This window comes from Podarcis erhardii, assembly GCF_964252035.2.
Source record: "Podarcis erhardii genome assembly, chromosome: 15".
Taxonomy (NCBI): domain Eukaryota; kingdom Metazoa; phylum Chordata; class Lepidosauria; order Squamata; family Lacertidae; genus Podarcis; species Podarcis erhardii.
Genome location: NC_138505.1, coordinates 5,029,439 through 5,042,164, shown reverse-complemented (window position 1 = coordinate 5,042,164; position 12,726 = coordinate 5,029,439). Strand labels below are relative to the sequence as shown.

At 48.7% G+C, this 12,726-nt stretch overlaps 1 protein-coding gene across 1 annotated transcript; it reads left to right on the top strand.

Annotated features, from left to right (window-relative positions):
- The first annotated feature begins 422 nt into the window (after window positions 1–422).
- Window positions 423–10,783, top strand: CIART (circadian associated repressor of transcription). Its single transcript, XM_081840735.1, has 6 exons — window positions 423–790; window positions 3,857–4,436; window positions 5,479–5,554; window positions 8,188–8,266; window positions 8,839–8,941; window positions 9,986–10,783. Exons 1-6 carry the CDS (start codon window positions 765–767, stop codon window positions 10,559–10,561), a joined length of 1,440 nt encoding a protein of 479 aa, XP_081696861.1. The 5' UTR covers window positions 423–764; the 3' UTR covers window positions 10,562–10,783.
- The last annotated feature ends 1,943 nt before the right edge of the window (window positions 10,784–12,726 follow it).

Below are 12,726 nucleotides of genomic sequence, written 5' to 3'. Positions count from 1 at the left end.
GTATTTCTCACACACAATCTCACTTTCCTGGCATTATCCGGGCACTTCCAGGAATAGAGAGAGCTCAAGGAAGTTGTTAGAGACATTCACAAGGATGGCATCTTGTGTTCGATGAATTCCACAGTTGGTGTCGTGTTGCTGATTTACTATTATTAAGTAATAATATTAACCTTCACTGCCACAAGATATGGCAACAGCAGTAAGAAGTTAGACAAGTTAGTGTCTAATAATTTGATGAGCGGTTATTAACCAGAACAGCTAAGTAGAGCCTCTCTGTTCAGGAGCAGTTTAGCATTGAAGTCCAGCTATTGCTTTTCCATGACCCACTTGTGGGCTTTCTGGAAACAATTTGGGTTGGTGGCCACTACAGGAAAAACGGGGATGCTAACAGTCGCAAGCTGTTGTAGTAGCAGCGGCGGCGGCAGAAAGGGCTCCTCCTCATGCACCCGATCCTGTGCATGCTTACTCGGGAGTAAGCCCCCGTTGCCGCCTTTGGAAACTTTTTGCGCTTCTACCAGCAACACTCAAAACCTGCCTGCCTGCCCTGCAGCGCAGACTTCAAGCGTGTTTTTACCCAGGAGTAAACCTCACTGGCTTCAGTGGGGCTTTCTCTGAAGTAAGTGTGCAGCTTTGCAGCAGCAAAAAAAAGGTGTGCACTTATTTCTATACTGATAAGTGAATCTCACCTATAGGATTTACTCCATATTCTGTGCTCGTTTTCTGGAATTTGACTGATACCTGATTTTTATCCTTGTTTATTTACCATGAGCATGCCAACCACCAGAAATAGGTAAGAAATTGAAGGTGGTTTGGGGGTGAGCTAATACCTATCACTTTTCCAGTTCAGTGCTGGAATCTTGCAACTTCTAGCATCCCTGACAGAGGTCTGGGCTCTGTTGCAGCATTCCTGGAGACCGTCTTGCCTCATATTCCCAGATATTGTAGGGTAGCCAGACAGATTTCCAGAGAGCAAGAGTTAAGGCACACTGTTCTCTCTCTTTTTTTGGTGTGTTTAAAATCAAATTCCGTGGCCCCTAGCCTTCTCCTCCTCCATGAATTTGTCCAGTCCTCTTCTAAAGCCGTCTGGGTTAGTGGCAATCGCTGCTTCATGTGGCAGCGAGTTCCACAGTTTATGCTCTGCACAAAAAAGAGCTTCTCAAATCTTCTTGGGCAACAGAGGGTTAAGCCACCTTCTGATTTGCTGATGAATGGATCTGATTTACTGGGAGGGCTGTATGCATGAATGGGGAACCTGGAAGCAAATGGCCAATGGGATTTGCAGCTTTGGTACCCAGGGAAAAGCAAGGCAAAAGGAGGGTCTTTTCGGAAACAAAACAAAGGCTTTCTCGCTGATGTAATTATTTGTGGGGGGAAATGTGTGCGGCAGAAAATCTCTGCCCCCCCCCCCCCCGCTGATGTGCTCCCAGTGGCTTTACTTCCGTAGGAGGAGATGACTAGGAGCCATCGGAAGCCCTCCCCTCCTCCTAAATTGCTGGCCCTTGTGGGAGGGAGTTCCATAGTTTAGCCGAGTGAAGAAGGGCTTTTTATCTGTCCCGAATACGGGTTCTGGTGTTCTGAGAGAGGAGAAACGAGAAACCCGTTTCTCTGCCCACTTTCTCTACACCGTGCATCATCGGTTCTGGGTTCGAGTCCTGATGGCGTCTCCCGGAAGGGCTGGCTAGGAGACTCCCTGCCTGGAACCCTGGAGCGCTGCTGCCAGTCAGTGTCTGCTGAGCTGAGTGGACCCAGTGAGCTTCCTTTGCCCCTATTTAAAGCTAGCCCTTTGCTCAGGATCCTGAGGACTAGAAACTTAGCTTATATCAATGGCTTTAACCTTACCCACCTAAGCCTATATACTTTATCTCTCTGTCCGCTCAGTGCAACAAGGGTGGAGGGCATTTTCACAGGTGCATATCCTTCCGGTGAAATCAAATACCCCTAACTTTAATTTGTCCATTTCAGTGGGTCTACTCTCGAGTAGGGCTTATTTGGAGCCTAAGCTCCTGAGTTGCATCCTCCCCCCACCCCTTGGAATCTAGTGGCAGCTGAGCTACCCACATTGGTTAACCACAGTGGGTCTACTCTGAGCAGGAGGAGCAGCTGCGGGAGGCTGCCCTCAGTTCTTTGAATCCTTGGCGGAGCCCGACTTGGCACCGATCCTTGACCTACTTTGACGGGATGCGTGGCCTGCCACGAGGCTGGCTGTTGTTCAGGAAGCGCGCCGTGGATCCAAACCCCTGGAGGACAGGGCGCGGGTGCAAATCTCTTCCTCCGCTTTTCAAGCTGGTTGTTACATTCAGTCCTGGGGAGGACACAGTGGGCAATTAGCAGGGCATCTTGTGTGCAGAAGTCGTGGCGCCACCGGGATGTGGACAGAGTGGTGCGTGGCACCCCCCCCTCTCCCCCATACTCTGGGCTCTGCCCGGGTGGCTGTGCAGGAGATCTTCCCACAAGTGAGGGTGCAGCGACACCCCTTTGAGGTAGGGCTACAGTGGGTCGAGTTTCTCTCCCAATGCCAGAACGTTGGGAGAGTCGGAGAGGATAGGAGAAAGGACTTCTTCGCGCAGTTAAACTGCGGAACTCACTGCTACTGGAAGCAGCGATGTGCACCAGCTCGGATGGTTTTAAGAGAAGATTGGACAAATTAAATGCAGGAAGAGAAGGCTACCGACGGCTGCCAGCCAGGGTGGCCATGCTCTGTCAACACAGCTGGAGGCAGCGGTGCTTTTCAATGCCGGTTGATGGAAGCTGCATTGCTCCTGTATTTGGGTCCTGTTTGAGGTTTCCCCTTGGTTGGCCACTGTGAGAACAGGAAGCTGGACTAGTTGAGTCACTGGACTGATTCAGCTCTTCCGGTGTTCTTATGGAACCTCCAGGTCCAGGGGTAGTCTATCTCGTTTCCCAGCTTTTGGGGGGTCATTGGCCTCTGTGAGACCAGGATGCTGGACTTAGATGGGCCGGTGGCCTGATCCAGCTTGCAAGATGGCTGCTTAGCCACTAAAAAAAAGTGCTTCCCCATTTTTTTAATGTGGTTATTTACATTTTATAAAGTCAGCTGGCCTGTGCTGACTAAATTACTAATGTAATTAGTAATTACTAATTTAGGTTGGAAGGGCCTGTCTTTTGAGGAATTACTTAAAACTTGGGCGCAGAATCCAAGTGTATTTTAATTTTTTTATATTGTTTTAATTCTACTAGAGTGTAGTTACTTTTTAGCAGCTGTCTTTTGTATGCTTTTAGCTTTTTTATATTTTATCTGTGTTCTTTTAATTTGTGCAAGCCGTCTTGAGTCCCATTCTGGGGGAAAGGCGGGATATAAACAAACACTTATTTGTTTCACAAGATTTACTCTGTTTGATCATCCAAAAAACCTCAGAGTGGTTTACCAAGGGAAGAAAACTTGTCAGTAAAGCAACTCTTTGCTGATTAATATTCAACATCCTTTAAAATGGTGTTTGTGGGAGTAAAGATAATGGGCTGGTTTTAGTCTTGTGATGCATGTTTTGTTTCTATTTTGTGTTGTTGTGCTGTGAGCCACCCTGAGCTCATCAGAGGAAGGGCGGTTTACACATTTAATAAATAGGCAAAATAAACAAAACTGGGAATAAATAAACTAAAAAACAGACTGGAACATGCCTTAGCATTCCACCGGCCTGTACAGAGGCTCGTCTAAACATAAAAAGGTTTTCAGCAGGCTCCAAAAAGAACATTTCCCTGACGTCAACAGGCAGCGAGTTCCAAAAGTGCCATGTAAAAAAATTGGTTATTGTTGTTAGTAACAATGCTAAATGTTTTCTTGACTGCCTGTCTGCAAGCTGCGTTGGTTAACTTTTCCCATGTCTTTCCTTTGCCGCAGATATATCTCAATGACAGCCATGGCTTCTTCCTCAAAGAGCATCTCTTCCGGCGAGTCTCTGTACTCCGTCGAAAGCGCCACGAGCGAGGATGACGACGACCGCAGCGCCGACTTTGACGTCTTCTCGGACGGCGGGAGCGACTTGGAGAAGGAGTCGGGGCCCCTGAAGCACCGTAGGGGTGCCTACCCAGGCCGGCAGCCTTTCCTCTTCTCCCCGGAACCGCTGGGGCGGACTACTCCAAGCCTGCCTTGCCGGGAGCGCAATCGCCGGACGAGGAAGCCGCTTGGCTTGCTGGCTGCGGTCAAGCTGCGGCCTACGGGGCCTTGCTGCCATCACCCGGCGGCCCTCGACGAGGCGTACTATAGCCGCTTGGTGGATACAGACGGCGGCCTGCGGAGGAATCCCGCTGGCCGGAGACGGGCAGAGAGCGGCAGATGCCAGAATGGGGGCGTCCAGCCCCACCCATACGCAGCGCAGCCACCTCTCCGTGGAGTAAAGAGGCAGAGGAACCATGTGGCGGACCGCGAGGACGTACGCTCTCCTTGCTTGACTGAGAGGGACCATATCTTTGCACAGAAGGTCAGTGGCCAAAGATGTCGGAGTCAGTCGATTCACAAAATCAAAATGCAAGTTTCTAGTCCCCAGGATGGGCGGGGGCGCATAGGTGATGCTAGGTGATACAGTGATAGGTGATGCTAGGTGATACAGTGGTACCTCAGGTTACATACGCTTCAGGTTACATACGCTTCAGGTTACAGACTCCGCTAACCCAGAAATAGTGCTTCAGGTTAAGAACTTTGCTTCAGGATGAGAACAGAAATCGGGCTCCGGCAGAGTGGCAGCAGCAGGAAGGCCCCATTAGCTAAAGTGGTGCTTCAGGTTAAGAACAGTTTCAGGTTAAGTACGGACCTCCGGAACGAATTAAGTACTTAACCCGAGGTACCACTGTATATCACAATGTTGGAAGACAGATAAATTTGTTTCTTGGATCTCAAACGCCTTGGCTTCCGAACGATCAAAACCCGGAAGTGAATGTTCCGGTTTTTGAACGTTCTTTTGGGAGCCAAACGTCCAAGGCGGCTTCCGATTGGCTGCAGGAGTTTCCTGCAGCTGATCAGAAGCCGCGCTTCGGTTTCCGAACATTTTGGAAGTCGGATGGAGTTCCAGAACTGATTCTGCTCAACTTCCAAGATGCGACTGTATTGCCCAGCCCTTGGCAATGCCGAGCAATATTGTAACAGCGAGAGAGGGCATTGTGAGCATGATTTGTCATGCTTACGGGGTTGAGCGTCCTAGGTGCAATTTTCCTGTCTCCGTAACTAAGAGGAGGTGCTTAGTTATAAAAAATAAATGAGAATGAACGTGCTTGGTAGTAAAATCAATTTAAAAATCAACTTTAAAAATTAGTTAGTGCCGTATATGTTATGTAAAAAAAGGAGAAACCATTCTCATTTTCCTCAACTTGTGCATGTTATAGAGGACCCATTACTCTGCATTTCTTAGAATCGTGGATTTGCAGAGTGTGAAGGGACACCCAGGGGTCATCTATTCCAACCCCCTAAAGGTTCCTGCCTGTTTCAGTCTGCTGACGCCTCTCTCCTTTTATCCCCGTTTTCCACAGTGCTTGGAACTCCAGGGCTTCATTCATCCGTTGGTGCAGCTTCTCAACCGGCTGAAGATGGGCCGCTTTGACCGAGGTAAGGGAGCCTGACAGCTGGATGTTTTGAGTTTTGGGGGAAATTCAGCTTCTCCCCCCCCCCTTCTGTTGGTTCGGATTTGAGCATCTGTTTGTGTTTGTGTGGTCGCCAGCCAGGTGTGGGGCAAGGCTTCAAATGTGAGATGTACAATGAATCGTCTCCACTTTGGAACTCCCTGCCACTTGAATATCAGGCCGGCACTTTCACTGCACTCTTTTCAGTGCCTGCTGGAAACCTTTTTGCTTAGACAAGCCTAGATGCTGACATGCAAAACGTTGAGACTCCTTTTAATCCGTTTTTAGTCTAATGTCGTTTTTAACTTTTTGAAAGCCTTAGAATCCAGCCTTTCTCAACCTGTGGGCCCCCAGATGTTGTTGAACTACAACTCCCATCACCCCTAGCTAGAAAGGCCAGAGTTCAGGGATGATGGGAGTTGTAGTCCAACAACATCTGGGGACCCACAGGTTGAGAACCGCTGCCTTAGATTGTTGTTAACCACTGTGAGGGTGTCCCCCCCCCCAGTCATAGAATTCTAGAGTTGTGAGGGACCCCTGAAGGTCCTCTAGTCCAACCCCTGCTGTGCGTTGATTCTGTAAATCCTATAAAATAAAATAAAATAAGGCAGCATCAGTTTTGTGGCTGTCATGTATGTGCTGTAAGCTCTTCCTTCCTGTGGGCTGGACTTGGAGCCATCTACAGAAAACTTGCATTCTAAGATCCAGTTTGGGGGATGAAGGAATCTTTTTGCAAGGCTGCCCTGGAAGATTCTCAGTTCTGTTCTTCAGTTTGCTGCCTTAAAAGCTCCAAAGGGCACAGGAAGCTGTCTCACCAAGAGTCAGGCCGCCGTACCATCTAACTCAGTGCTTTCTACACTGACTGCCAGCAGCCCTCCAGGGCTTTTGGGGGTCTCACAGTTTTGCCAGTGCTATTGCAAGAGAGGTGAGCAGGGTTCGCGAACGCTTCCCCTGTTTCTCTGCAAGGGAAGAATAGGAGAAGTGTAGAGTGTCAGAGGAGAATAAGAGGAAAGGTCTTTTTTTGAGGGTTGGGGTGCCAAGAAAAAAAGTGAGGATTTAGCAGTCGTCATTCCCCTGGGGGGAGTTATGCAACCCGGTTTTCGTTGCAGAGGCAAATCCAGGTGTGTGGCCCTCGGAGCTTCTGTTTCTGGCCCTCAGGATACTCCCTGAGGCCATGGCACCCTCCCAGCCCTGGGCTTTCTCCCCTGTCCTGTAGCATTTTTGCCTGGCTTGGAAATCCGCCCTTGAGCTCTGAGGATGCAGCTACAGCTGCCTGATGGAAGTGTGTGTACTAGCTAGTCTAAATTCGCACCCCTGGCTGGGAATGTCCCCAGTCTGCAGCCTTGGGAGAGCTGCTGCCAGTCCGTGCAGGCAGTATTAGGGTAGTTGAGCAAAGCTTCTGTATAATACAGCTTCCTAGCTTAAATCTGAACCATGAGGACTAGAAACTTGCTTTACGTTTAATGAAAGAGCTGTAGGTCAGTGGGAGAGCATCACACCTAGAGTCTGACTCGGCAGGAGGCAGCGTCCTCTGTTCCCAATTCAACCAGCCCTGCCTTCATGAGGACTAGAACCATGCTGTTATTTTGTGGCGAGAGCAGCAGGAGAGACCCTACTTTGCGCGTGCAAAGCACCAGGTTCAAACCTTAGCATTTGCAGGTGGGGCTGATAGACCCCCTGCCTTGAGACCCTGGGGAGTTGCTTCTGGTCAGTGCCAACAACACTCAGCTAGGTAGCTCCCAGTGGCCTCTTAGCAGGTGTTGCCAGCTGAGCAGATGCAACATTTCCACATTGCAGGGGCCTTCATTGTGTATCTTTAGGTGCCTGGCAAAAACGTTCCTCTGGCGCTGTGGGTTAAACCACAGAGCCTAGGACTTGCCGATCAGAAGGTCAGCTGTTCGAATCCCCGCGACGGGGTGAGCTCCCGTTGCTCGATCCCTGCTCCTGCCAAACTAGCAGTTTGAAAGCACGTCAAAGTGCAAGTAGATAAATAGGTACCGCTCTGGCGGGAAGGTAAACGGCGTTTCCGTGCGCTGCTCTGGTTCACCAGAAGCGGCTTAGTCCTGCTCGCCACATGACCCGGAAGCTGTACGCCGGCTCCCTCGGCCACTAAAGCGAGATGAGCGCCACAGTCCGAGAGTCAGCCACAACTCAACCTTAATGGTCAGGGGTCCCTTTACCTTTTTATAACCAGACTTTGGGCTGAACAATATTCTCCGGCCTTTTAAATGAATTTGTGGGAGGGGGGCAGTATTGGTTTGTTTTTCTTCCGTTGCATATTTTGTGTTCTCATTTCTGTTGTGGGCTGCAATATGCAAAATTAATAATATGCAAAATTAATAAACAATAATATTAAGTATAAGAATACCTGCATGGCAGGGGCTGGGATATCTTCCAACCCATGCACGGCCTGCTCCCATTCCCCAGATGGTAAATTTTGGGGTCTCTAAGGGGACACTTTTTGATGGGGGACGCAGTGGGTGAGCACCCTGGCTGCTTGCTTTAACATGATGCTTCCTGTGTCTGCCTCTGTGAACCTTCGTTGATCAGGAGAGGACTTTGAATGCCCAGGAAATGTGGACTAATCTCTCTTTCTCTCTCTCTCTTTGATTTTTCCAGGGCTAAGCAGTTTCCAGCAGAGCGTAGCCATGGACCGCATCCAGCGCATCATTGGCGTCCTTCAGAAACCAGAAATGGGGTAAGAACCTTGCAGCAAAGGGAGAGGAAGGAATCCCCTCCGGTTCGGCATTTAAAGGCTGATTTAACCTTTAAATGGGAGGGGTTTCCATAGTTTACGCTCTTTGTGGAGAAGAGCTTTTCTTTTTCCAATCACTGAATTCGTTGAATCGCCAAGAGTTCTAGTCTTACGAGAAAAGGAGGAAAACACTCCTCTGTCCACTTCCTCCGTGATGTGCAATTCCCCTAAAAATAATAGCAAGATTCTAGTCCTCATGGTATGAAAGAATGGACCGATTCAATGAGGAATTGTGGAATTTGCCTGATGCTAAGTCAGGCTCTTGATCCATCTTTCTCAAGAGTTTCTCAAACTGGGGTCTCCAGCTGTTTTGGGACTACAGTTCCCATCATCCCTAGCTAGCAGGTCAAGGATGATGGGAATTGTAGTGCAGAAACAGCTAGAGACCCAAGTTTGGAAAATCCTGATCTAGCCCATTGTTGCCAACTGTGTGAGATGACAGCTGCTCTTCAGGGCTTCTGGCTGCCTGGCCCCCAGGTGTTTACGAACTTGTCCTCCTTTTTTTCCTTTTCCAGGGAGCGTTACCTGGGCACTCTGCTGCAGGTGGAGAAGATGCTGAAACTCTGGTTCCCTCACATCGCCGTCAGGAATTCGTGCGCTGACTGCGATACAGCCGAGGTGAGATACGGCAGACTCTTCTCCTTCCACTTTCCTGTATTTCTTTTGAGCTGGGTTGAGGAAAAATAATCAGCCACTACCTTCAGTGGCGTAGCGTGGGGGGTGCAGGGGGGGGCCGGCCGCACCAGGCACAACATCTGGGGGTTACGGTTAGGGGGCGCAAATCCACGGGTTAGGGGGCGCAAATTACTTGCCTTGCCCCGGGTGCTGACAACCCACGCTACGCCACTGACTATCTTGAATCCGTTGGTTCAGGTCTTAGGTTCTGGAGCAGCAGAAACAGGCATGCTCCATCTTCCCTGGAACAACCTTTTACGTGTTCTTCTTCTCCAGACTAAACATACCCAACTCCCTCAACTGCACAGACATTAATATATGGGATACAGAACTCCTCTTGCTGAAATAAAATGTGTTAATACAAATGGAAGTCAAAAACTCTGTAGTTGTTAATAAGGGATTAAGATCAAGACTGAATGTAATTGGATTAATTAAAACTTCGGAAGCAGAGTGAAATAACATCATCTCACTTTGAAATCTAGCATGCGGGAGGCCACACAAAATGTACAATTGGCTTTATGATTGATACATATTTGAATTGTAATCTGAGATTGATAAAGACTGAAGGCAGACCTGTTTCGGGAAGTTTTTAATGTGTGACGTTTTGTTGTATTTTTAATATTTTGTTGGAGTGGCTGGGGAAACATGGCCAGATGGCTAGGGTATAAATAAATTATTATTATTATTATTAATGATAATAATAATAATAATAAAATGTGGTTTATATTGGATTTTAGTAATGTCTGGGGAAACACAGCCAGATGGGCAGGGTATAAATACCTTATTATTATTATTATTATTATTATTATTATTATTATTATTATTAAATGTGGTTTATATTGGATTTTGGTACTCTAAAATTGATTTAAAAATTGCCGGTATTTACATAAAAAGGCTTGATCTTGGCCTGATCCAACAAGCTCTACTTAGATTCTCAGTCTTGTGCCTCTCAACCTCTGACGCCATGTTGTTTTTCCTTTTGCGTAGCAGTCATCCATGGAGGAGAACCTCCCCGAAACCCCGCTGCCGTCCGGCCAGGGCCCCACGCAAAGCCCCCCCACGGAGGAACTCCACCACACGCACCTCGGGGACCTGGTTTCCCCCGTCGACAAAGCCGCCGCTCCACTGGGGGAGTCTCCCTGCTTCCTGGGCGGCGACTGGCCCGCCATGAACTTGACGTGGATTCACACCTCGCCCATTTCGACGCCCCCCTTGGGGAACGCGGACGTGGGCCGGGCCAGTTCCGTCTTCGGGCAGACCCTGCTGGGGCCAAACTGCACTGCCTACGGGCTCGTTGTCTTCCTCCAGAACAACCCCTATGGCCGCCCCACTTCCTCGACGCCCGCCCATCTCTCCATGAGCTGCCGCCACACCGACAGGTTGCACCCGGGCCCAGGGGAGCCCCCTCGGTGTCAGAGCCTGCCGGGCACAACGGCAGCAGGCAGCTGCCTTGGTCAAGGGCCCCATAGCGGCTTCTCTCGGTCTCTGCCCCACTTGCCTACATCGGGCGAGGGGCACATGGCGGCCAGCGACGGGAAACCCGCCTACCACTGCGATTCCTGATGCCCGCCTGGCAGGCATCTCCCGAAATGTGTGAATTTTATTTTATTTCTCCATCCCATTCTCCCCTTCCCTTTTTACAAATGTTCTGCCTTTTCTTTTTTAACTTAAAAAGCATTTCATGTGTGTCGGAGGGGCAATGCCATAGCCTGGTTCCCGTTCGCCAGGACAGGAGTGGCACATGTTTGGTTTCAATAAAAGGCACCGTGAATGGTTTCCAAATGAGATTTTGTTATGTGTGTTGCTTTCTCTCTCTTGACCTGCACTGTTTGTGCATCACCTGCAAACCTACTTATTAAAAAAAACACCATGCTTTTCCTGAGTGTTCAGAGCAACTAGGTTTCCTTGGAATAAAAGAAAAAAACAGCAACAACTTGAACTTGGCTCAGTAGCAAATCTGCAACCAGTGCAGATTTCTTATCCCCACCAATATATTTTATTCAGATTTGAAGGAAAATAATAGAAACGTTCAGGGACGCAGGTGGCGCTGTGGGTTAAACCACAGAGCCTAGGGCTTGCCGATCAGAAGGTCGGCAGTTCGAATCCCCACGACGGGGTGAGCTCCCGTTGCTCGGTCTCTGCTCCTGCCAACCTAGTAGTTGGAAAACACGTCAAAGTGCAAGTAGATAAATAGGTACCACTCCGGTGGGAAGGTAAAACGGCGTTTCCGTGCGCTGCTCTGGTTTGCCAGAAGCGGCTTAGTCTTGCTGGCCACACGATCCGGAAGCTGTACACCGGCTCCCTCTGCCAATAAAGCGAGATGAGCGCCGCAACCCCAGAGTCGGCCACGACTGGACCGAATGGTCAGGGATCCCTTTGCCCTTCCCTTTAATAGAAACGTTAAGATGGAATATCCAATATATTTTTATTTAAAGAGAAAAAAAGTAATCTTAAATAAAAACACAAATCAAAAGGGGGGGTGGGGAGAAGGATGAAAAGCAGAGGGGGGGGGAGGAAACGAAGGAAAAGAGGGAAGGAAACTTCCAGTTCTCTTGTTAGCTATATGGAGAAAATTATTCAAAACATCCAAAATAACACCTAACAATTCCTCTTTCTATGAACCAATATTTTCTTCTTTCCCCAAACCCCCAGATATCATAAGTTGATTTTTTCATGCAAAAAGTCTATAAGGAGTTTCCAATCTTTGGTAAAAGTTGACAATGATTTTTCTCGTGATTAAACAACTTTGCCACTTTAGCGAAATCCAACCATTTTAACAATGGTTTGACCACTGCAGAAGATTTCGGAGCAGAGATGTTGCATGCTCACGAGGCCCCACTCCTGTCAGCAATTACGCTGCAGCATTTTGCAACCTGCACTACCCTGTGCACTAGTTTTTAAAACGCATTTTAGGAAGGGGATGGAGGCAGGGTGTGGAATTTGGATTCTCCCTCAAGACAAAAGTCCTGCGGTGTGTGTGTCCGTGTCCGCCCCAGTTGAGAAACTGCCTGGATTACTGTTGTTTCCCAAACACACACGTGCTCTCTTCTCGGCTTCCAGAAAGATCTCCAGCTAGTTAGTTTCTGTTGGAACACTTTGCTCCCAAGCTTACATAACAAAGGAGATACTTAACAAAGCCAGTTTAAGCTATTTATGCAACAAAAGAATTGGTCTGGACCAGGGACCAGGCATGTCCAAACTCTGTTTAATCCGGCCCCTGTGACAGTTTTATTTCCTGGGGTAAAATCCTAAAAAAAAACAACCAACAACAACAACTTTGGGGTAAAATCATAAAAAAGGTCAACAGCTTCAATACTAAAAAAAGGTTAATATCTTTGGTCGGCCCTCACGGCCCTTCACTTCATCAAATCTGGCCCTCTGAAAAAAGTTTGGACACCACTGGCTGGACATTCTAGCTCCCCCCCCCCAAAAAAACCCCACCGTATTTATACACACCACAGGTGTAGGTGCAGGGTGGGAGGAATGCCAGAAAGGTAAAGGGACCCCTGACCGTTTAGTCGCGGATGACTGGGGTTCGGGTGCTCCTCTCGCTTTGCTGGCTGAGAGAGCCGGCGTTTGTCCGCAGACAGCTTCCGGGTCATGTGGCCAGCATGACTAAGCCGCTTCTGGCGAAACAAGAGCAGCACACGGAAACGCCGTTTACCTTCCTGCCGGAGCGGTACCTATTTATCTACTTTGCACTTGATGTGCTTTTGAACTGCTAGGTT

Excerpts from the sequence above, each read along its gene's own strand:
- CIART (XM_081840735.1), top strand. The coding sequence starts at position 765 with ATGAGCATGCCAACCACCAGAAATAG. Across the intron at positions 5,555-8,187 it reads GATGGGCCGCTTTGACCGAG|GGCTAAGCAGTTTCCAGCAG; the intron begins GTAAGGGAGCCT and ends TGATTTTTCCAG. Across the intron at positions 8,267-8,838 it reads CTTCAGAAACCAGAAATGGG|GGAGCGTTACCTGGGCACTC; the intron begins GTAAGAACCTTG and ends TTCCTTTTCCAG.